General features: G+C 36.9%; 1 protein-coding gene across 1 annotated transcript in view; it reads right to left on the bottom strand.

Moving 5' to 3' along the window:
• Positions 1-25,251, bottom strand: part of LOC110540440 (solute carrier organic anion transporter family member 6C1-like) — a 107,830-nt gene that overhangs the window by 45,548 nt on the left and 37,031 nt on the right. The window contains exons 7-8 of the mRNA XM_060367826.1: positions 24,414-24,558; positions 16,472-16,667 (exon numbers count right to left, since the gene is read on the bottom strand). Of these exons, the coding sequence (XP_060223809.1) occupies positions 16,472-16,667; positions 24,414-24,558 (341 nt within the window). The remainder of the gene's footprint in view (positions 1-16,471; positions 16,668-24,413; positions 24,559-25,251) is intronic.

Consider the following 25,251-nt stretch of genomic DNA (forward strand, 5'->3'; position numbering starts at 1 on the left):
TAGACTATACAGTTGGTCATAAAGCAAGCCTCAACAAACACAAAAAGATTGAAATAATCCCTTGTATTCTATCTGACCACCATGGACTAAAGCTGGACATCGACGACAACAGAAATAACAAACAGCCTACACACACATGGAAACTGAACAACTTGTTACTCAATGACAGCTGGGTTAAGGAAGAAATAAAGAAAGAAATTAAAGACTTCCTAGAATTCAATGAAAATGAAGGCACAACATACGCAAATTTATGGGACACATTAAAAGCAGTGCTCAGATGAAAATTTATAGCACTAAGTGCCTGCAAGAAGAAATTCATAACATCACATACAAACAACTTAATGGCCCAACTGAAAACCCTAGAAAAAAAAGAAGCAGATACACCCAAGAGGAGCAGACTGCTGGAAATAATCTAACTAAGGCCTGAAATCAATCAATTAGAAACAAATAAAACTATTCAAAAAATCAATGAAACAAAAAGCTGGTTCTTTGAGAAAATCAACAAGATAGACAAACCCTTAGCCAAACTAACTAAAAAGCAGAGAAAATCTATCCAAATCAGCAAAATCAGAAATGACAAGGGGGACATAACTGCAGACACTGAGGAAATTCAAACAATAATTAGGACTTACTTCAAAAGTCTATATGCCACAAAATTTGAAAACCTAAATGAAATGGACAATTTTCTTGATTGATTCCATCTTCCAACATTAAGTCAAGATCAGGTAGAAAGACTGAATAGTCCTATATCCACCAAGGAAATTGAAGCAGTCATTCATAGTCTCCCCTCCAAAAAAAGCCCTGGGCCAGATGGTTTTAGCACTGAATTCTACCAGACCTGCAAAGAAGTGCTAACACCAATTCTCCTCAAACTATTCCACAAAATAGAAACAGAAGGTACATTACCAAACTCATTCTATGAAGCAACAGTCACCTTGATACCTAAACCACACAAAGATTCAACAAAAAAAGAAAACTTCAGACCTATCTCTCTTATGAACATTTATGCAAAAATACTCAATAAAATACTTGCAAACTGAATCCAAGAAAAAATCAAAGATATCATCCACCATGACCAAGTAGGCTTCATCCCAGGCATGCAAGGGAGGTTCAACATATGGAAATCCATCAATGTAATCCACCACATAAACAAACTGAAGGAGAAAAACCACATGATCATCTCCTTAGATGCTGAAAAAGCATTTGACAAAGTCCAACACCCATTCATGTTTAAAGTCTTGGAGAGATCAGGGATGCAAGGCACATATCTAAACATAGTAAAGGCAATATACAGCAAGCCTATAGCCAACATCAAACTCAATGGAGAGAAACTTAAATCAATCCCACTGAAATCAGAGACAAGACAAGGCTGCCCACTCTCTCTATACCTCTTCAACATAGTACTTGAAGTCCTAGCCAGAGCAATAAGACAACTAAAGGAGATCAAGGGGATACAAATCAGAAAGGAAGAGGACAAAGTGTCACTATTTGCAGATGATATGATAGTATACGTGAGCAACCCCAAAAATTCAACCAGAGAACTCCTCTAGCTGATAAACACCTTCAGGAATGTGGCAGGATACAAAATCAACTCAAAAAAATCAGAAGACCTCCTGTATACCAAAGACAAAAGGGCCGAGAAAGAAATTAGGGAAACAAGACCCTTCACAATAGCCAATAATAACATAAAGTACCTTGGGGTGACACTAACCAAGCAAGTGAAAGACCTGTTTGAGAAAAACTTCAAGTCTCTGAAGAAAGAAATTGAAGAAGATATCAGAAGATGGAAAGATCTCCCATGCTCATGGATTGGTAGGATTAACATTGTGAAAATGGCCATCCTGCCAAAGGCATTCTACAGATTCAATGCAATTCCCATCAACATATCAACTCAATTCTTTACAGACCTTGAAAAAAAGATTCTCAGCTTCATATGGAGAAACAAAAAACCCAGAATCTCCAAAACAATCCTGCACAACAACAGATCATCTGCAGGTATCTCCATCACCAATCTCAAGTTGTACTACAGAGCAATAGTAATAAAAACTGCATGGTATTGGCATAAAAACAGAAAGGAGGATCAATGGAACTGCATGGAAGACCCAGAAATAAACCCACACACCTATGAATACTTGATTTTTGACAAAGAAGCCAAAACCATTCAATGGAAAAAAGACAGCATCTTCAACAAATGGTGCTGGTCCAACTGGATGTCTACATGCAGAAAAATGAAAATAGATCCATATTTATCACCCTGCACAAAACTAAAGTCCAAGTGGATCAAGGACCTCAACATAAAACCAGATACTCTAAATCTGTTAGAAGAAAAAGTGGGGAACAGCCTAGAACTCATTGGCACAGGAGACAACTTCCTGAACAGAACACCAACAGCACAGGCTCTAAGAGCAACAATCAATAAATGGGACCTCATGAAACTGAAAAGCTTCTGTAAAGCAAAGGACACTGTCATCAAAACAAAATGACTGCCTATAGATTGGGAAAGAATCTTCATTAGCCCTTTATCTGACAGAGGACTAATATCCAGTATATACAAAGAACTAAAAAAGCTGAAAAGCAGCAAACCAAGTAATCCAATTAAAAAAATGGTGAACAGAGCTAAACAGATAATTCTCTGTAGAGGAATACTGAATGGCAGAGAAACACTTAAAGAAATGCTCAACCTCATTAGCCATTAGGGAAATGCAAATCCAAACGACCCTGAGATTTCACCTTACCCCCATCAGAATGGCCAAGATGAAAACCTCAAGTGACAACACATGCTGGAGAGGTTGTGGAGAAAGGGGAACCCTCCTCCACTGTTGGTAGGAATATAAACTGGTACAACCACTCTGGAAATTTATCTGTTGCTTTCCCAGACAATTAGGAATAGTGCTTCCTCAAGACCCAGCTATACCACTGCTAGGTATATACCCAAACTTTGCTCAAGTACACAAAAGGGATACTTGCTCAACCATATTTATAGCAGCTTTATTTGTAATAGCCAGAACCTGGGAATAACCCAGATGTCCATCAACGGAGGAATGGGTACAGATATTGTGGTATTTTTACACAATGGAATACTACTCAGCAATCAAAAAGGAGGAAATCATGAAATTTGCAGGCAAATGGTGGGATCTAGAAAAGATAATTCTGAGTGAAATATCCCAGAAGGAGAAAGACAAATACGGTATATACTCACTTATATAAACCTATAAGATATGATAAACATAATGAAATCTATACACCTAAAAAAGATAATCAAGAGAGCGGACATGGGGTAAGATGATCAATCCTCATTTAGAAAGACAGATGGGATGTGCATTGAACATATGACAGGAGTCTACTGAGCGCATCTGAAAGACTCTAATTAGCAGTGTTTTCAAAACAGATACAAAGACTCATGACCAACCCTTCAGCAGAGTACAGGGAATCATATGAAAGAAGGGGAGTTAGTATGATGGGGAAAGGATAGGAGCTCCACAAGGACCAAATATATCTGGGCACAGGGTCTTTTCTGAGACTGACATTCAACCAGGACCATGTATGGATATAACCTAGAACCTCTCCTTAGTTGTAGCCTGTGGTAGCTTAGTTACCAATTGGTTTCCCATAGTGAGGGGAACAAGGACTATTTCTAACAGAAACTCAATGACTGGCTCTTTGACCTTCCCACCCCCCAAGGGAGGAGCAGTCCTGTTAGGCCACAGAGGAGGGCTTTGCAGCCAGTCCTGAAGATACCTGATAAAACAGGATTAGATGAATGGGGAGGAGGATCCCCCTTTCAGTGGACTTGGAAAGGGGCATGGTGGAGATGGGGAAGGGAGGGTGGGATTGGGAGGGAATGAGGGAGGGGGATACAGTTGGGATACAGAGTTAATAAAATGTAAGTGATAAGAAAAAAATAAAAAATAAAGAAATAAAGAAAGAAACAATGACTTTGACAGAGGCCATGAATCAAATGTACCTAATAGATAGCTACAGAACCTTTCACCCAAACAGAAACGAATTTACCTTCTTCTCAGCACCTCATGGAACCTTTCCAAAATAGACCTTATATTGGTCGCAAAGCACGCCTCAACAGATATAAGAAGATTGAAATATTCCCTTGTAGCGTATCTGACCACCATGGACTAAAGCTGGACCATAACAACAACAGAAATAGCAAAAAGCCTACACACACATGGAAACTGAACAACTTGCTACTTAATGACAGTTGGGTCAGGGAAGAAATAAAGAAGGAGATTAAAGAATTCCTAGATTAAATGAAAATGAATGCACAACATACACAAACTTATGGGACGCAATGAAACCAGTGCTCAGAGGAAAATTCACAGCACAAAGTGCCTTCAAGAATAAATTTGAAACATCTCATACAAGCAACTTAAAGTCTCACCTGAAAGCCCTAGGGAAAAAAAGAAGCAGACATACCCAGAATGTGTAGACAGTTGGAAAAAAAAAAGTCAGGGATGAAATCAATAAACTAGAAAGAAATAGAACAAATCAAAGAATCAATGAAACCAAGAGCTGATACTTTGAGGAAATCAGCAAGAGAGACAAATCCTTAGCCAAACTAACTAAAAGGCAGAGAGACACCATCCAAATCAACAAAATCAGAAATGAAAAGGGGCAACATAAAAACAGATCCTGAGGAAACCCTAACAATCATTAGGTCTTACTATAACAACCTATATGTCACAAAATTTGAAAATCTAAATGAAATAGACTGTTTCTTGATAGATTCCACTTGCCAAAGCTGAATCAAGACCAGGTAAATCAATTAAATGGTCCTATATCCCCTAAGGAAATTAAAGCAGTCATCAAAAGTCTCCCTTCCAAAAAAAGCCCAGGGCCAGTTGGTTTCAGCGCAGAATTCTACCAGACACAAAATACACCAAATACTCTTCAAACTATTCCACAAAATAGAAACAGAAGAAACATCACCAAACTCATTCTATGAAGCCTCAGTCACCTTGATACCTAAACCTCACAAAGGCCCAACAAAAAAAAAAAGAAAATTTCCAGCCAATCTCTCTTATGAACATTGATGCAAAAATAGTCAATAAAATACTCACAAACCGAATCCAAGAACACAAAGATATCATCTACTATGACCAAGTAGGGGTGGTTCAATATACTAAAATCCATCAATGTAATCCACCATATAAACAGAAGAAAAAGATCACATGATAATCTCTGTAGATGCTGAAAAAGCATTTGATAAAATCCAACATTCATTTATGTTTAAAGTTCCAAAGAGATCAGGATACAAGGCACTTACCTAAACATAGAAAAGGCAATATACAGCAAGCCTATAGTCAACATCAAACTGAATGGAGAGAAATTTAAATCAATCCCACTGATCATGGATAAGGCAAGGATGCCCACTCTCTCCATACCTCTTCAACATAGTACTTGAGGTCCTTGCTAGAGCAGTAAGACAATTAAAGGAAATCAAGGGGATACAGTTTGGAAAGGAAGAAGTCAAAGTATAACTGTTTGAAGATGATATGATACTATACCTGAGTGACCCTAAAAATTCTATCAGGGAACTCCTACAGCTGATAAACACCTTTGGCCAAATGGCTGGATACAAAATAAACTAAAAAAAAAAAAATAATAATAATCAGTAGCCCTCCTGTATACAAAAGACTAAAGGGCTGGGAAAGAAATTAGGGAAACAACACCCTTTAGGACATAAAGTAACTCAGTGTAACTCTAACCTAGCAAGTCAAAGACTTGTATGAAAAAAACCTTTCATCTCTGAAGAGAGAAATGCAAGAAGATATCAGAAGATAGCACATCTCCCATGGTCTTGGCTTGGCAGGATTAACATAGTAAAAATGGCCATCTTACCAAAAGCAATCCTCACATTCAATGCAATTTACATCAAGTTACCAACACAATTTTTTACAGAACTTGAAAGAATAGTTCTCAACTTCATATGGAATAACAAGAAACCCAGAATCGCTAAAACATTCCTCTACAGTAAAAGATCTGGAGGTATCTCCATCCCTGATGTCAAGATGCACTACAGAGCAATAGTAATAAAAACTGTATAGTACTGACATAGAAACAGAATGGTGGATCAATGGAATCAAATAGAAGATCCAGAAATACGCCCACACACATGGAAATAACCTAAAACCCCTGCACAGATGTAGCCCATGGCAGCTCAGTGTCCAAGAGGGTTCCCAATAATGGGAACAGGGACTGTCTCTGACATGAATTTAGAGGCTGGCTCTTTGATCTCCTCCCCTGAGAGAGGAGCAACCTTACCAGTCCACAGAGGAAGACAATGAAGCCAGTCCTGATGAGATGTGATAGACTAGGGTCAGATGGAAGGGCAGGAGGACCTCTCTATCATTGGGCCGGGGGAGAGGCAGAAGAAAAGAGGAGGGATGGAGGTGGGATTGGGAGGGGATGGGAGAAGGGTTTATAGCTGGGATTCAAAGTAAATAAACTGTCATTAATAAAAATTAAAAAAAAAAAGAATGTACCACTTGATCATCCTGGAGAGATAGCTTAGTCCTTAACAGCACTTCCTATTTCTCTAAAGGGGAAAATTTCATTTCCAGTATCCACATGGCTGCTCACAGCCATCTGTAACTCCTGTTCCAGAGAATATGATGCCCGCTTATGGTATCTCCAGGTACGAGGCATGAAGGTAGTACATAAACATGCGTGCAGGTAAATACTCAAACACATAAACTAAAAATGTCTTTAAAAATTTACCAGTTGAATTATTTTTGTATTATAATATAATTTTCAGTAGAGTCTTTATAACAAACAAAATCATACCACCTATAATGTGCTGCACACCAACTTCAAAGATTTCTTTTATCCCTTTGTAATTCCTGTACTTATTAGCAATCATCTTCCTGTTCATTTGTTGGGATTTTATAAAAAGTTATCACATTTTACTAAACACTGTTTTTGCTTCTTTTGCACAAATAATCTTAGTTTGCTCTTATGTGGCATATGTTTTCATGATTCCTGTGTATTAAAAGAAGAATATTAAATTGTAAGGTTTTTTTTTTTACATTTTTTTTCAAGATGGAGCTTCTCTGTGTTAGCCTTGGCTGTCTTGGACTTTTTACACCAGGCTGGCCTCAGATTCACAGAGAACTGCCTGCCTTTGCCTCTCTGAGTCCTGAAATTAAAGGCATGTACCACCATGCCCAGGTTGTAAGTTTTTAGTGTGAGTAGTACTTTAGAAGTATTTTATGTGTATGCATGTTTTGCTGGAATGTATGAATGTGTACTATGTGAGTGTACCACCATGGAAGCAAAAGACAGTCATTGGATCTTTGTGAAGTAGTTATATACAGTTATAATCCTCTATCTGGGTGCTGGAAACCAAACCTGGGTTCTCTGGATGGAGAAGAATTGCTTTAAACACTGAGCTACCTCTTTTTTTTTTTCTTTTAATCTTCAAAAAACAGTCAGTTTTCCAAAGTGGTTTATTGTTAGGAGTGCAAAGGTTCTTGTGACCACAGACCACCAGGGAAACCAGAAATGTTAACCACACATTATCAGTTGGGGAAGGCCATACTAAGTACTTACACAGCCAGGACTAGAGGTAAACTAGATGGCCCTTACATTAACTGTACAGCCATTGACTTCCCAAAGCTCCCTCAACCAAGACCAGAGGGAGCTAATAGCCTATGTAATCTCTACACTGTATGCATGACCATGACTACATGAGATCCTTCCTTACTTCCTTAAGCTAGTGTTGGTAGCCCATTTTTATAAGCCATCTTCTTGGGATAAATAACAGGGACCTTGAGTTGAGCTTCAATGTAACTATGCTTTTATGTACACTGGGGATTGTATTACACCAGGAAACTTTTCCCACAATTATACTGTATTTTTCCGAGGATTGTTCAATGTTCCTGAATAAACTGCATTGAAAAAAAAATTAAACCTTTGAAAGTATAAAAAATAATCTGTGGCCATTTTGAGCATATTAAATGGTTGTATAAAAATAAACAAGAAAAGAAATAAAAAAATCAGTGAATCTAAAAAAAATATACTAATATTAAACTGGTTGGTATCAGACTTTCTAAAGTTTGATACAGGCTGATGAAGAAAATATGAACAGAGTTTTCATTCTCGCTTCTTAGGGCTTCATTTTTTCTATCTGCTGTGTTTATGGTGGAAGCCAAGAAAACTCATACCAGATATAAAAGCTTAAAACAAAAGCTTCATTTTCTGAGGTGGTCAGTTTGGGATCTGAGCAGCATCCTCTGAGGTGAAGCTGTCTTGAATATTTAAAGGTGAAAACCAAAATTAGCTTACATCAGGGAGAGGCTATGGGGAGCACAGTGGAACAGGGTAGTCATCTCTGACTTAAGTTATCTATCTATCTATCTATCTATCTATCTATCTATCTATCTATCTTCCTACCTAGACAAGCAGTTCTAGATGACCTTCAGTTTGATTGGTCCAAGTAATGTTTATGGTTAGGGCCAGCTGTGCTTAGGATTGGGGGAACTTCTGAGAACAACAAGGCCATAGAGTATGCTAAACATAAACATAGTTTTTGGTTAACATGACCATGTACAGAGATTCTTTTCTTCTATATCAGGAACAAGTGGAGACCTACCTCTGTTATGCTTGAAATAGAAATGGCTATAGTAGTTATGCTACCCAAAAGGAACAGGCCTCATCAACACAAAGACATCCTCAACTGGTGCCAAAACATGAGGCACATTGACCCTCTGAGAAGGTTAAGAGAAGTTGTCTTTAAGTGGATATTAGGGTTTCAAGATACTTTGGCCTCTCATAGAAAATAGTTCTTGACCCTTGAAAGAGTGGCACTAATGTGTTTTTCCCAGTCTTTGTGTGTGAGTGTGTGTGAGTGAGAGAGAGACAGACAGAGAATTTTCTGCCAGACACATTGTGCAGGGCATGCAGAATGGTTAGGAGTTCATGCTCCACATGATCTGACAAGAACTCAGAGTCTTCTCTCTTGCTGCCTGCCTCCTAACAGCACTTCCTGTCTGGAACCCTCTAGTGCAGAGCAGCAACACCTGAGTTCCAAGAAATGGCAAGTGGAGCTATACCACCTGCAAAATTGGCTTAGTTTTTGGTTTGTTTGCTTGCTTGCTTTTATTTTTTGTTTTCTATTCATACCAGGAATTATTACTCAGAATCAAAGGTTCCTTCATGCCAGAAAAATAACAAAAAGCCCAACTTCTAGAACAAGAACAATTGAAACTAGGACATAAAGCACCTAAGAGATTCTGATTACATTTCTTGAGGCATTGATCATTCAGTATATGGAGGATATTCTCCTCTCATGCTCAACAAGTCAATGTTCAAATGACTACTTAACTTCTAAGGTATATAAATGAAAAAGAACAAAATTTTAAAAATTTGAGCTAAATCAATTGGATATGATCTCATCTGGCTATCACTACTAAGAATTTGACCCAACTCTAACTTGCTTTCTGGAGACTCATGGTTTAATTCGGCAATAATGTTACATCTGAAACATGGCAGAAAGATTGAGGCTCAACATTAACTGAATTAATGTGTAAATTTATACATGAAGGAAAGAGATGCACTGAGAACGGACACTGAACTAACTTTAGAACAAAGGAAGAAAATATGTGAATGAAGAAAGGGTAACAGTGAATGGAAAATTTGTAATGATGAACTTGAGGATGGATGGAGTTTAGTAAACAGAACATGGAAAGGATGGCACATGAGTAGTTTGGATATAAAAATTGAAATGAGGCAAAATGGCATCAGACTCCCCCAAATTTGATCCAAGTTGACAGAGCCAATCTGAACAATGATTTCATTCTCACCTCTTTACAGTTCAGTTGCCTCCTTCCATGACAGCTTGCAGGGCCCTCCTCAGTTTATGGTTGAATTTCTGCTAGCAGTATGGAGGAGCTTCAACTGAGCTCTAAATTTCTTTGTAACAGTATGATTTCATTAAGTTAGGCATTCTGGTATAAGAACAATAGGTAAGATTGTGAGGTTTGATTCATATTTTCCTTGTGACTAATAAGAGTGAATTTATTTCTAACTGCATATTATACATATTATTTGATGAAATTCTGTTTAAAAATCCTTTTTCCTTTTTTGTTATGTGGTTTGTTTTCTTATTACTAATAAAACCACTATTAGTTGTTTTATATGTAATCATTAATATATCTTTTGTATATGTTATTTTCCAATGTCTTTTTACAATCCGTGGCTGGTTTTTAAACAGTCCTTGAAAACCAGGCCTAGTGGTACTCATGCACCTTCCTTTCCAGAATTAGGAAGTCAGAGGCAGTTGGACATTTGAAATTCAAGGCTAGCCTGAATGGTCTGAACCACTGAATTTAAGCACAACCAGGTATATACATAGTGAGACTCTTCTTAATCCTTCCCCCCCCCACAAAAACAGAAAAGAAAATCATTAAAAAGAAAGATTTGAATTTTTATTAAGTCCAACTTATAAAGTTCCTTATGGATTAATAGTGTTATGCTATTTGAAAGAAATCTTTGCAAGATTCAAGATAAATATTTTTCCTCATATTCTTAGAATAAATTGTGCAATATTATATTCATTCACAGGAGAAAATATATCAAAGGCTCATAATCTCACGTCCAGTTTATTATATTGTGTATAGAAAACCTTTCTTACCTCTCATATTTTCCATACTCATTCAGCTGAAAAACCATTTTATAAATTTTTGCATCAAATAATATAAATTGATGTTTTCATGTTTATAAGATATCATTTATTCAGTAAATAAACAAATTCATAAATTTAAAGCATTTTATCTTCTGTAGTAAATTGAATCTTACTTTAAGGCAGAAGTATAATTTATATTTTTCCTACTGTACATATATAGATGTCTTACAAACTGGAGGATTTTGTAAAACTAGGAATGCTTTATTAGATTCTATTTCCAGCAGGATATATAAATCTCCCAGGCATATATATTTAAAGCATGTAACATCTGTCTCAGGTTAGAATATCTGATTTACATATATTAAGTTTTAAGTATTCATAATGTGTCACTGAGTTCTCTGTTCTTCATCTTATGAAGATTTGTAGTTAAGACAATACTACTATACTTCTTGTTGCTTCATAATAAATGTTTATCTCTTGCAGTTAAGACCTCCAACCTGATTGATTTTTTTTAGAAGGGGCTGTATTTTCCACTCATGACATTTTGGTTTTTGCTCTGCTGATACATATAGGGTCTTTGATGTATGTGAAAATCTTTATTAGGGAAAAAAAGATCTTTTTAAAAATTATTTTTTAATTACAGATGCATCTTTTATTATTACGTCAACAAATTCATTGCCTTCCTCTAAGTCCTATGAAGGAATCTGTAAAAAGAAGTAAAGTTAACATCATGTTTTATAAGCCCTGTGAATAGCTCCAGTAGCACTTATTGGATATTGATTTCCTGTAAGCTATGTCATTGTAGTTGAAAGTGCTTTTGTTCTCTTTTGTCCTTTCACTTGCTTAGTCTTTTAGTTTTCAGTTTTATTTATGTTATACAATACTTATATTAACTCTGCCAAGCCCTTTGAACTTTTTTATATTTAATTTAAACTATCCATGTGCATGCACAAATATAATTTAATTCCATTCTTTGGCGTATGCAAGAATGGAGATAGATAATTTCAAGAACACAAGATCAAATCACAATACACATATTTTACTATCACCTTGTACTTGCTACAGACTCTAACACAAAGTTCTAACAAATTCAAACAATAACTACCCACAAATCCAGCATTACAGAAGATACTAAAAGGAAAAATAGAACCCAGGAAAATTAACTACATTCAGGAAAACACGGGAAACAAATAACCTCACTACAGCAAAACCAAAAGTATTCAAGCACACAATAACACTACCATAGGTAACAGAAAAATCAAAGCATATAACGGCCACTGGTCATTAATCTCCCTTAACATCAATGGACTCAATTCTCAAATAAAAGACAAAGACTAACAGAATGGATGCGTAAACTAGACTCAACAATCTGTTGCATACAAGAAACACACCTAAGTCACAAAGATAGACATTACCTGAGAGTAAAGGGCTAGAAGATGGTTTTCCAAGCAAATGGACCCAAGAAGCAAGGAGGAATAGCCATTCTAATATCTAATAAAATAGACTTTCAACCAAAATTAATCAAGAGAGATAGGGAAGGTCATTTCATACTCATCAAAGGAAAACTTCACCAGGAAGACACCACAATTCTGAACATCTATGCCCCAAACACAAGAGCACTCACATTTGTAAAAGAAACAGTAATAAAACTGAAACCACACATAGATCCCTAGACATTAATAGTGGGAGTCTTCAACACCCCACTCTCAACAAAGGACAGGTCAACAAACCAGAAATTAAACAAAGAAACAATGACTCTAACAGAGTCTAATCAAATGGACCTAACAGACATCTACAGAACCTTTCACCTAAACACAAAAGAATTTACCTTCTTCTCAGAACTTCATGGAACCTTCTCCAAAGACCATATAGTTAGTCACAAAACAAGTCTCAACATATACAAAAAGATTGAAATAATCTTATGTATCCTATTTGACCAGCATGGACTAAAGCTAGATCTCAATGACAACAGAAATAACAAAAAGCCTACACATACATGGAAACTGAACAACTTGCTACTCGATGACAGTTGGGTCAGGGAAGAAATAAAGAAATCAAACTCTTCCTAGAATTCAATGAAAATGAAGGCACAACATACCCAGACTTATGAGACACAACAAAAGCAGTGCTAAGTGGAAAGTTCATAGCAGTAAGTGCCTACAAGAAGAAATTTAAAACATCTCATGCCAGCAACTTAATGGCTTATGTAAAAGCCCTGGAAAAAAAAGGAGACACACCAAAGAGGAGTAGATGTCTGGAAAATCAGACTCAGGGCTGAAATCAATAAACTAGAAACAAATAAAACAGTTCAAAGAATCAGTGAAAACAAGAGCTGGTTCATTGAGAAAATCAACAAGATAGACAAACCCTTAGCCAAACTATCTAAATGGCAAAGAGATACTATCCAAATCAACAAAATCAGAAATGAAAACAGGGACATAACAATGGACACTGAGGAAATCCAAAGAATCATTAGGACTTACTTCAAAAGTTTATATGCCACAAAATTTGAAAATCTAAATGAAATGGACAATTTTCTGGATCAATGCCACTTACCAAAGCTGAATCAAGACCAAGTAAATCAATTAAATAGTCCTATATCACCCAAGGAAATAGAAGCAGTCATCAAAAGTCTCCCATCCAAAAAAGCCCAGGACCAGATGGTTTCAGCGCAGAATTCTACCAGACCTTCAAAGAAGAGCTAACTCCAATTCTCTTCAAACTATCCACAGAATAGAAATGGAAGGAACACTACCAAACTCATTCTATGAAGCCACAGTCACCTTGGTACCTAAACCTCACAAAGACCCAACAAAGAAAGAGAATTTCAGGCCAATCTCCCTTATGAACATTGATCCAAAAATAATCAATAAGATACTTGCAAACCGAACCAAGAACACATCAAAGATATCATCCACTATGACTAAGTAGGCTTCATCCCAGGTATGCAGGGGTGGTTCAATATATGGAAATCCATCAATGTGATCCACCATATTAACAAACTGAAAGAAAAAAACCACATGATAACCTCCTTAGATGCTGAAAAAGCATTTGACAAAATCCAACATCCATTCATGTTTAAAGTATTGGAGAGATCAAGGATACAAGGCACATATCTAAACATAGTAAAAACAATATACAGAAAGCCTATAACCAGCATCAAACTAAACGGAGGGAAACTTAAATCAATCCCACTGAAATCATGGACAAGGCAAGGCTGCCCACTCTCTCCATATCTCTTCAACATAGTTCTGGAAGTCCTTGTTAGAGCAATAAGACAGTTGAAGGAGATCAAGGGGATACAAATCAGAAAGGAAGAAGTCAAAGTATCACTATTTGCAGATGATATAATAGTATACCTGACTGACCCAAAAATTCTACCAGGGAACTCCTACAGCTGATAAACACCTTCAGCAAAGTAGCAGGATACAAAATTAACTCAAAAAAAAAATCACTAGCCCTCATGTATACAAAAGACAAAAGTGCGAAGAAAGAAATTAGGGAAACAACACCCTTCACAATAGCCACAAAAGACATAAAGTACCTTGGTGTAACCCTAACCAAGCAAATCAAAGACTTGTATGAAAAAAATTCAATTCTCTGAAGAAAGAATTAGAAGAAGATATGAGAAGATGAAAAGATCTCCCATGCTCATGGCTTGGGAGGATTAACATAGTAAAAATTGCCATTTTACCAAAAGTAATCTACAGATTCAATGCAATTCCGATCAAATTACCAACACAATTCTTTACAGACCTGGAAAGAAAAATTCTCAACTTCATATGGAATAACAAGAAACCCAGAATTGCTATAACAATTCTCTACAATAAAAGATCTTCTGGAGGTATCTCCATCCCTGATCTCAAGCTGTACTATAGAGCAACAATAATAAAAGCTGCATGGTACTGGAATAGAAACAGAATGGTGGTTCAATGGAATGGAATAGAAGACCCAGAAATAAACCCACATTCTTATGGACACCTGATCTTTGACAAAGATGCCAAAACCATACAATGGAAAAAAGATAGCATCTTCAGCAAATGGTGCTGGCCTAACTGGATGTCTACATGTAGAAAAATGAAAATAGATCCATACTTATCACCCTGCACAAAACTAAAATTCAAGTGGATCAAAGACCTCAACATGAAACCAGACACATTAAACCTGTTAGAAGAAAAAGTGGGGAACAGCCTTGACCTCATTGGTACAGGAGACAACTTCCTGTACAGAACACCAACAGCACAGGCTCTAAGAGCAACAATCAATAAATGGAACCTCCTGAAACTGAAAAGCTTCTGTAAAGTAAAGGACACCATCATCAAAAACAAAACAAATGCCTACAGATTGGGAAAGAATCCTCACCAACCTTCTATCTGACAGAGGGCTAATAACCAGTATATATAAAGAACTAAAGAAGCTGAAAAGCAGCAAACCAAGTAATCCAATTGAAAAATTGGGAACAGAGCTAAACAGAGAACTCTCTGTCAAGGAATATCGATGACAGAGAAACACTTAAAGAAATGCTCAAAGTCATTAGCCATCAGGGAAATGCAAATCAAAATGAACCTGATATTTCATCTTACATCCATCAGAATGGCCAAGATCAAAAACTCAAGTGACAACACATGCTAGAGAGGTTGTGGAGAAAGGGGAACCCTCCTCCACTGCTGATGGGAATGTAAACTTGTACAACCACTCTGGAAATCAATCTGGCCTTTACTTAGACAACTAGGAATAGTGCTTCCTCAAGAACCAGCCATATCACTCCTAGGCATATATCCAGAAGAGGCTCAAATACTCAATAAGGTCTTTTGTAGCAGCCTTATTTGTAATAGCCAGAAGCTGGAAACAGCCCAGATGCTCCTCAACTGAAGAATGGATGCAGAAATTGTGGCACATCTATACAATGGAATACTACTCAGCAATGAAAAACAAGGAAATCATGAAATTTGCAGGTAAATGGTGAGAACTGGAAAACATCATCCTGAGTGAGCTATCCCAGAAGCAGAAAGACACACAGGGTATATAATCACTCATATAGACATCTAATATAGGATAAACCTAATAAAATCTCTACACCTAAAGAAAATAATGTAGAGGGAGGACTCTGGCTAAAGTGCTCAATCCCCATCCGGAAAGGCAAAGAGGATGGACATCAGAAGAAGAAGAAAACAGGAAACAAGTTAGGAGCCTCCCACAGAGGGCCTCTGAAAGGCTCTGCCCTGCAGACTATCAAAGCAGATGTTTGGACTTATGGTCCAACTTTGGGCAGAATACAGGGAATCTTATGAAAGAAGTAAGAAATAGTAAGATCTGGAGAGGACAGGAAATCCACAAGGAGAGCAACAGAACCGAAAAATTTGAGCACAGGGGTCTTTCCTGAGACTCATACTCCAACCAAGTACTATGCATGGAGATAACCTCTAACCCCTGCACAGATGTAGCCCATGGCAGTTCAGTGTCCAAGTGAGTTCCATAGTAATCCAAACAGGGACTGCCTCTGACATGAACTGATTGGCCTGCTCTTTGATCACCCCCCCCCCCTGAGGGGCGAGCAGCCTTACCAGGCCACAGAGGAAGACAACGCAGCCAGTCCTGATGAGACCTGACAGACTAGGATCAGAAGAAAGAAAAAGAAACCCTCCCCTATCAGTGGACTTTGGGAGGGGCATATGTGGAGAAGTGGGAGGAAGCGAGGGATTGGGAGGAGAGGAGGGAGGGAACTAGAGGGGTTATTGAAAGTAAATAAAGTATAATTAAAAATAAAATTAAAAAAAGGATAAATAAAATTTGCATATGAATGAGAAAACAAACAAACAAAAGCCTTATATTTACCCATCATAATCTTCATTGATTCCAGCAGATTTCACTGTTTCACACTCTACAAAAAAGATTAATGTAAAAAACACAGTTGCTAGAACAGTTGTCACGGCTGTGAAGTTTACTTTGGTCTTATAATTCATTTCCAATCTGTCAACAATTAGACCTCCCATGAAATGAGCAACTGCAGTTCCTGGGAGAATAATAAGTCCTGAGAAAAGAAAAAATAAAACACGTTTAAAAGTAACTCTTGGTAGTACAGAAAAAAATTACATAGAGATGTCATTCCTTTTACTCAAGTACAGATTTTAATTAAACTATCCTAGCAGATTTTGTATTTGAATAAATCTGGACATTACAATATACACAGTTTGGGCATGAGGATGGAGCCATTATATGTCTACCGGATTCTGTTTGTGCAGGTAATGTTTTACTCCTATATACTGAGTATATAATACAACCCAGGAACATAGTTCATGACACTTAGAAATTAGGAAATGTCTTATTGGGAGATACTATTGTTGTAACCTGCTTAAACTCTATAGCCCCTTGATTGAGACCTACTTTAGTTCTTAGCATAACTGTGAGGCTTCTATAAATACCTGCTGTCACCTTTAGCATATCAGAAGCCATTTTACCTCCAAGTTTCTATTTTGATTATAAGGTGAAATTAAGTTCAAGTTCTCAGGCTCTGCATGCCTGGGAGCAGGATATACAATTCGATAATTCAATACTTGCTTCTTAGAATGAAACAATACTTGATAAATGTATGTTTTGCTTTAGTCACAGCATCCTGCTATGTTCCTTACTCCCAGAAAGTTGCAAAGCCCCCAAGAACTCCTCTACCCTAAGTCCCAGATAATCAGTTTAAAGTTCTTTGTCTAGCTACCTAAATATACTACAATACACTTGGAATAAAATTGATTATGTTTAGCTGGTCAAAGCCATGCCTTCCCTGCTCTCTATACCTGGTTACCTGGTTCTTACCTGATCACTTTTTTTTTTTGTATAAAAAGCCTGTCTTAGAAACAGACCGGCATCATAGTCTGGCTCCCAAACCCAGATTATGGTCTTGACTGGTCAGTTTTTGTTCAATGTTCAACAAACTTCCACCAGTCTGAGTCTGGCATTCTAGTGGTCAGTTTGTGGCTATTCTTGAACCCAACTGAATGTATGGCCTATTTCAAGAAAATTAATTGAAATAACAGGATTCCTCAAACCATCCTGTGAAAAAGATTGGATGGGCCAATTCACTGAGATCTCTTATAGATAGTCAACATGAACATTTTTAAAACAAAGCAAACAGAGTGCCCATTATAATGTATGGTTTTTATACTTAACCATAAATTAGAAAAAGGAAATTACAAGAATAATATGAGCTGGAAAAAAGTAAAAGAGGAGCAATAGGAAAATGGAAAGCTCAATATAGCACAATAAACATACACATTAATTCAATTCAAGCAACTCCAAATATAGACCACTATGTGTAAATGTAATGGATAGAGAACAAAATACCAATGACAATACAAACTCAAGATTAAATCAGGCCATAATAAACACATACAAATAAAATGTTCCATAAAAATGAAAAAAGTGAAAGAAAAGAAGAAAGAAATAAAGGTGATGTTTGAAAAAAAGTGGATAATGAAACACATAATTGATAAAATAAAATTTCAAGTTCAGGTCCAAGGTAGTGGTATAGGGACACTCAGCAATAATTCCATTCCATAAAATGGAAACAAAATAATAGACTTGAAACTTGTTGTGGATGGATGAATGGATGAGAACTGGAAATACTCTACACAGAAAAAAAAATCTGGCACATTCCATGAACAGGAAGAATAACAAAGCAAAGTGAGCAAATATCTTGACTCCTGGAATATAAAACTTTAATAAGAAAGTAGTCTTCCTGCTACTGGGCAGTAAAATGGAAGCAGAAGCCAAGACGTGGTGGGAAAAAAAAAGGCTACATTATGCAGAGAAGCTGAAGTAAATATTAGGCCTGGAGTCTGAAAGCAAGCTAGCTTCAGAAAAAAAATTAATAGGAAGCTCAGTGAAAATTCAGTTATAGCACTACCTGAGTCTTCTGTTGCCAGAGACTCAGCCATTTTGAGACTGAAAATGCTGGCATAGTCTCAGACTTTGCCGAAGAATCTCAGACTTCTCATGGACTCCTCAGTGAATCAGCTGTATAAGCAGCAACCCCAGGAAGTGAGGCAGTTCTTCCTTAGGTGAGTGTCTCTAATATAACATATGACAGGTGTATGCTCACATAGTGTGAGATATTCCAGGGATGCTCCACATCTTGGATGTTCCTTATGCCCAGGTAGCAAGACCAAAGTCTTCAGAGCCAATGGTTCAGCATGGTCCATAGTCTGCTCAACTTTAATTTTCAATGTGAAGAGATTGCTGTAGCCTCAATACTATCTATATAGCCATTGTATAGAAGAAAACTTTTTAGGTGAATATAAGCCTAAAGTAGACTAAAGTCCTATGCTCATGTGGCAAGACAGGCTCATTTCTATTATCAGTATCGATGTGCAGAGCATCATAGGCTTAACAACTCCACAGAGTACACATCCAGTACAGTCAACATCCACTGTGTTTGTTAGATGTTGGGCACAGCCTGGTTCTGCTCCCACTAGTTTGGTTTACCCTATTCACTGTAAATTTTTAATTCTAGAAGACCCAGAGAGATCTTAGTAGGGAAAATGTTTTCACTTACCTTTCCCTCCATTTGTTTACATTTTAACATTGCATTTTCATTTCTTGTTATTTTTCTTACTTTTATCTTCATTTTAATTAAGTTTTTTCTCTCTTTTTCTTTTCATGTTTTTCATTTTCCTTCTGTTTATCTCTATTTTTTCTTTTTAATTTTTTCTTTTTTTATTAATTTTTTATTAATTACATTTCATTCACTTTGTATCCCCTCTGTAGCATCCTCCCCTTCCCCCTCGCAATCGCTCCCTTTCTCCCCTTTCTTCACATATGCCCCTCCTAAAGTCCACTGATAGGGGAGGTCTTCTTTTCCTTCCTTCTGATCCTATTCTATGAGGTCTCATCAGGACTGGCTGCATTGTCTTCCTCTGTGGCTTGGTAAGGCTGCTCCCCACTCAGGGGGAGGTGATCAAAGAGCAGGCCAATCAGTTCATGTCAGAGGCAGTCCCTGTTCCCATTTCTATGGAACCCACTTGGACACTGACCTGCCATGGGCTACATCTGTGCAGGGGTTCTAGGTTATCTCCATGCATGGTCCTTGGTTGGAGTATGAGTCTCAGGAAAAACCCCTGTGCTCAGATTTTTTGGTTCTGTCATATCCTAGACAAGTTTTCTTTCTTTGAGTGACAAATCCAGCCTTTCAATTTCCTTTTTACTTAGCTATTTTAGTTATTTCAAAAATCATTTTTCTTTCTTTCTCTGCCATCCATCCCACAAGAATAGGGATCAACCCTAGAGCCTGGTGTCTAATGGACTTTTGTTCCCCTCAGCTGTATTTTCTGGAGAATTAATTTAGTTCCAGTCATAACACAGTCTTGTTTGAACTTAGTGGACACTTCTACTTAATGAAATGAGAGAGACATACAATCCCACCTATTCACCAGTACAGTTGGGGAGGCATGGTTGAAGTTAGTTTCAGGGCAAATATACACATAGTATCAAAAAAGAGGAAAACAATATTCTACAGTAGTCAAAGCTGCATGTGACTGATGAGTCTGGTGATAAAATTTCACACAGTAAAAGCTATGATTCTAATTGTTAATCTTTATGATAATATTTCTTTAAGCACTCCATAGACCTTGCAACATGAATGCAGCAACCAACGTAAAAATCTCTTTCCAGTAACAGTTACTATCAACAATGTTTTTAGAGGTCCATAATTTCGAACAGTGCTATCACTCTTGTGGGAGTCACCACTGAGTAGGCATACCACAACTTAAAATGCCTACACATCTGTTAGAAGTACCAGAAGACTTGCAGAAATATTGATTTACTCTGATTTTGACATGGTAAGCTCTGTTGCCAAAATGTCATCACAAAAAATTCATAAAGACATTATATTAAAGAGTAATTTTGAAAATAGATACAACTTTAGGCAAGAAACTAATTATTCCAAGTCACACTGGCAGAAGAATTCAACATATCATGAAGGCCACCATATAAAAGCAAAGAGTTGTTTAGGTGAAATCATGTAGAAACCTCAATAAGAAAAAAACATTATGAAAAGTAGCAGTATATAACAGACGAACAGTATGTGCCTCCATTAGGATTTCTAGTGCTGTGAAGAGACACCATGACCACACCATTTCTTTAAAAAAAATAACATTTAGCTGGAGTGGGCTTACAGTTTCAGAGGGTTATTATTACATTATCATCACAAAAGGAAACATCCTGGCAGGCAGGCAGACATGGTGATAATACAGGAGCTGAGAGTGCTACAGCTAAGTCAGCAGGCAGAGGAAGTCAAACTAAAACTAGGGCTAGCTTGAGATTCTGAGACCTCAGTGCATGCCCCCAGTAACACACCTCCTTCAAGAAGGCCACACATACTCTAACAAGGCCTTACCTCCTAATAGTGTCACTCCTTAGGGCCAAGTACTCAAACACATGAGTATGTGCAGACCATTTCTATTCAAACCACCACAGAGTGAGTTAATGAAGACAATTAAAAAGGAGGGAAAACAACTCAATAAAGTCATTGTGAAAAATAATAGAAAATTTTGAAATGAAAAGCTTGATGAAGTAGAAGAAAACCAATTAAACTAGGTATGGCAGAGCATACCTAAAAGTTGGAGGAGGAAGACATAAAGAGCAGCCTCCTCTTCAGACCCAGTTCAAGTTCACAGTCTGTCTGGCTCTGTGTTACAGCACCTCATCTCAGCAAACAATATTAGTTGAAACTTTTCCAATACATTAAATCAAGCTAACAAGAATAATATCACTTTAGAGCTAGTAAGACAGTTCAAGTATAGATGCCTACCACTGATCCCTGACACACACGGTAGTGTAATAATGTTGTCTAGTGTAGTGATGTTTTGCTCTGAGGAAAAGGACAAGCATAACAAGTGACCATTATAAAAAATATGAATTCTTAAAGCTTAGGGTTTAGGTTTGTTTTGGTTTTGTTTTTGTTTTCTATGCTATAATTCACTGTGGGTGAATTCGCAAATATTTCCTGGCTTCTTTTCATATCACTCTGTGAGAACTGTCCCTCTGAAAAGTGGGCTACATCTTTTAGAACTGTTATAAAATTAGGCTTCATATTCCCTACCCACCAAACATTACAGATTATTGTCATTTTTCTTGGTTACTTTCCAGTCTTGACAGTAGTTGTTGAAGACATCACAAACTTAAATTATAAAACATAGAGAAATCAAGTTAATATTGATGGATATCTTTCATAATGTGGAAGGTGCTATACATGCTACTGAAGAAAAAAGTAATTATCAGTCATACCTAACTGTTAAACTTGAGAACTATGGTAATGACTGGCAAGATGTGCCCACTTCTTCTGTATTAGCATGAATGTTAGTGGAAGATCAAGCCACGAACTTGTCTCATTCTATAAGAAAGGAAAAGTCATACTTGGTACAATTACTGAAAGGAAATAATGTGGCTAGACACATCATAGGTACTAGGGAGAAGCCTATTACTATTGTTCAGTTAGATGGATAGCCTATTAAATTAAGTTCTCATGATTTATTATTATACCATAGAGTAGTGTATCTCAAAACGATCATTGAAGAATCTTCTATGTGCAATAGATGGTGACTAACACAAAGGTTGAAAATGGCCAACATCCAGAGAAAGTAAAGAACGCTCAGCTCTGAAGGGAACATTTATACTGCAGCCCCCTTTGAAAGGCTCAGGGATCATTGTAAAAGAGAAAGCAGAAAGGGTATAAGAAGCCAGAGACAATGGTTATCACAAAGAAACAGTGTCTTATTAATACACCAAGGCAGAGGCACATTTGTATGCACAATAGTTTCAATAGTATACATAAAACCTGTGCAAACTCAAGCGAGACAAATCTTAGCATGAAAATAGGAGTTGGGCAAGAAATCTAATCCCTAGCAATGGAGGTATTGGCAACTGTTAGCTGCTTGGTATGGGGGAGAGTATTTTCTTTTAAAAGTCTACCTTAAGGTATCACCAGTATTCTACCTAGAGGTTCCACTAGTCAGATGACTTCCTTGAACTATAGATCTTTGTGTTTGGTGGTTTTATGGTCCTAATCCTCTGAAGAATGGAGGAAGTTTCTTCTAAGAGATTTCTTCAGAAAATCACAGCTCAATGACAAAATGCAATACTAACTTGACAAAAATAAAAGCTCTGACACAGAAGTCTGAAAACCCTGCAGACAGATAGTCTTATTTGGGGATAAATTACATGAATCTATGTCACTGCTGTAGATACCAAAATTGGCCCAAACTTTATCCTTAGGAGCCAAGGTTCAGTATGCACTTATTAACACATCAACACATCTATTATGTTTGGGCTGATGCATCAGAGGTACATGAAGAGACCAATATATAAACACATGGACAAACCTGATGATGAAAACAAATCTACTCAGTAATCTGCTTATGATCAAGGCTTCTGCACTAACATTTGGGTTTTGGTGTTTGGTTTAGTTTCTCTCACATACATTATATTCATTCTGTTTTATTTTTCCAGCCTTGTGTTTGAAGATTAAATACTCATTTTACTATTCTTTCACCAGTTACATTAAGTGCTATAACATGCCTGCTTAACTCTTTGTACCATAAAATGAACTATTATGTTAATCACTTTTCAATTAATTCTAGAACCCTTTAATACTTCCATTCACAATATCTCTTAAAGAATCAAAATCTCAATAGAATTTTAAGATTGAAAATGTATACAATAGTTTGACTGTGATCAGAGGGAACTGCAAAGACTGATGCATCAACCAAAGACTATGCATAAAGAAGACATACCCCTGCCCAGATGTAGCCCACACACAGCACAGTCTCCATGTAGGTTCACTGGTATGGGGAGAAGAGAAAGTCTGACATGAACTCAGTTGCTTGTTCATTGATCTCTTCTTCCTGGTGGGGCGACCTAGCCAGCCCACACTGGAAAAGGATCCATGCAGTACTGATGGGCCCTGATAGGCTAGGGTCAGACAGTAGGGGAGGAGGACCTCAACTATCAGTGAACGAGGGGAGAAGTATAGGGAAGGAAGAGGGAAGAAGGGTGGAATTGGGAGGAGATGAAGGAGGGGGCTACAACTGGGATACAAAATGAATAAATAGTAAGTAATAGTAATAATAATCATAAAATATAAACAATAGCAGTTGCTGTTTAGTGTCAAAACATAGAAAAACTTTTACAAATGTGCATAAAGGGATATTGTGAGCTTATGCATTATGACATTGTTTAGAAGAATTAAGATTAAATTTATTTTTTGTCTATTAATATAATAATGGATAAACAATTGCATGCATGTAAACAGCAGCATGTCTCTGCCAGTTAAATAAAAAAAAAAAGAATACCACAGCATAATTTCAATGTATTAAGTTCAAATCGATGTGAATCTGAAAAAAAAATATGTTTTCTGGTGAAAGAGACAGAAGAACTGGTAGGAAATGTGAATATTTTAGAAAAATATTGAGTACAGACATACAAGAAGAAAGAAAGGAGTTTTGTGGCTGGAATAGAGTTGTTTCCTAAAGGGGAGGGAAAAGAAAATGGGCAGGTATGTACATGGGGAGGCAGAAAGATAGAGAGCTGTGTAAATAGCATTGTTAAGTTTTATGTATTCCTGTTTTTATAGTTTTAAGATGTAGCACTCAAGTACACAGCACCCTCTGTCTTCTGCTTACATGACACATTGCTTAAATATATATATATATACATGCACATATGTATATATCACTTAAATATGGACGTTGTGAAAAGAATTGAAGTCAGCACAATAGGAAGAAATATCTACCTGTAAGCACAGTGGCAAGTGAGGGTGTTAACATAAACTGGCTTTCTAAATATACGGGAACAAATAATGAAGATTCCTCAGAGGTTATAAACTCCACGGCTTTGCAGAATATCTGGGTCATCAGCAGTGTGTTCTTCAACAGCAACTGAAATAGAATAGATCAAATCAAAATTATTTTATCTCATTCCATTTATCTCTTTCTATAGTCTAAACTGAATGTATGTGATTAAGAAAACAAAATTATATAGTTCCCTAAGACACATTCCATAAAGACTTGTACTTTAGGTTTGCTTTACAGCAAATATAACTTTTATCTATGGATCTGTTAGCTCACTGAAAATATTTCTCAGTGAGGTAAAATATACACTCATATTTTACATTTACCTAACTCAGCTGGTGAATGCTATATAATTTAGTACCCTGTAATTTTCCTGTATTTATTGGTTCCTAAAAGATTAAATATTTATGTCACTTTCAGATCCTTAATATCCCAAACATGTTTACCATAAAAGCCCGTATGCATGTACTCTTCATCTCCTGTGACAAAGTACCTTTCGTATTGTGTATTCTTTAAGACGATTTTAGATATGGGGTTTACAAAAATTTTAAATTTATTTTTTTATTAATTACAGTTTATTTACCTTGTATCCCAGCTGTAGCCCCTGCCCTCATTTCCTCCCAATCCCACCATCCCTCCCTCTTCTCCTCCCCTTGCCCCTCCCCCTAATAGGGGAGGTCCTCCTCCTCTTCCATCTGACCCTAGCCTAACAGGTCTCAACTGCTGTGCAGACTATCAAAGCAGATACTGAGACTTATGGCCAACCTTTGGGCAGGGTGC

Source organism: Meriones unguiculatus, chromosome 15 (assembly GCF_030254825.1).
Source record: "Meriones unguiculatus strain TT.TT164.6M chromosome 15, Bangor_MerUng_6.1, whole genome shotgun sequence".
NCBI lineage: Eukaryota > Metazoa > Chordata > Mammalia > Rodentia > Muridae > Meriones > Meriones unguiculatus.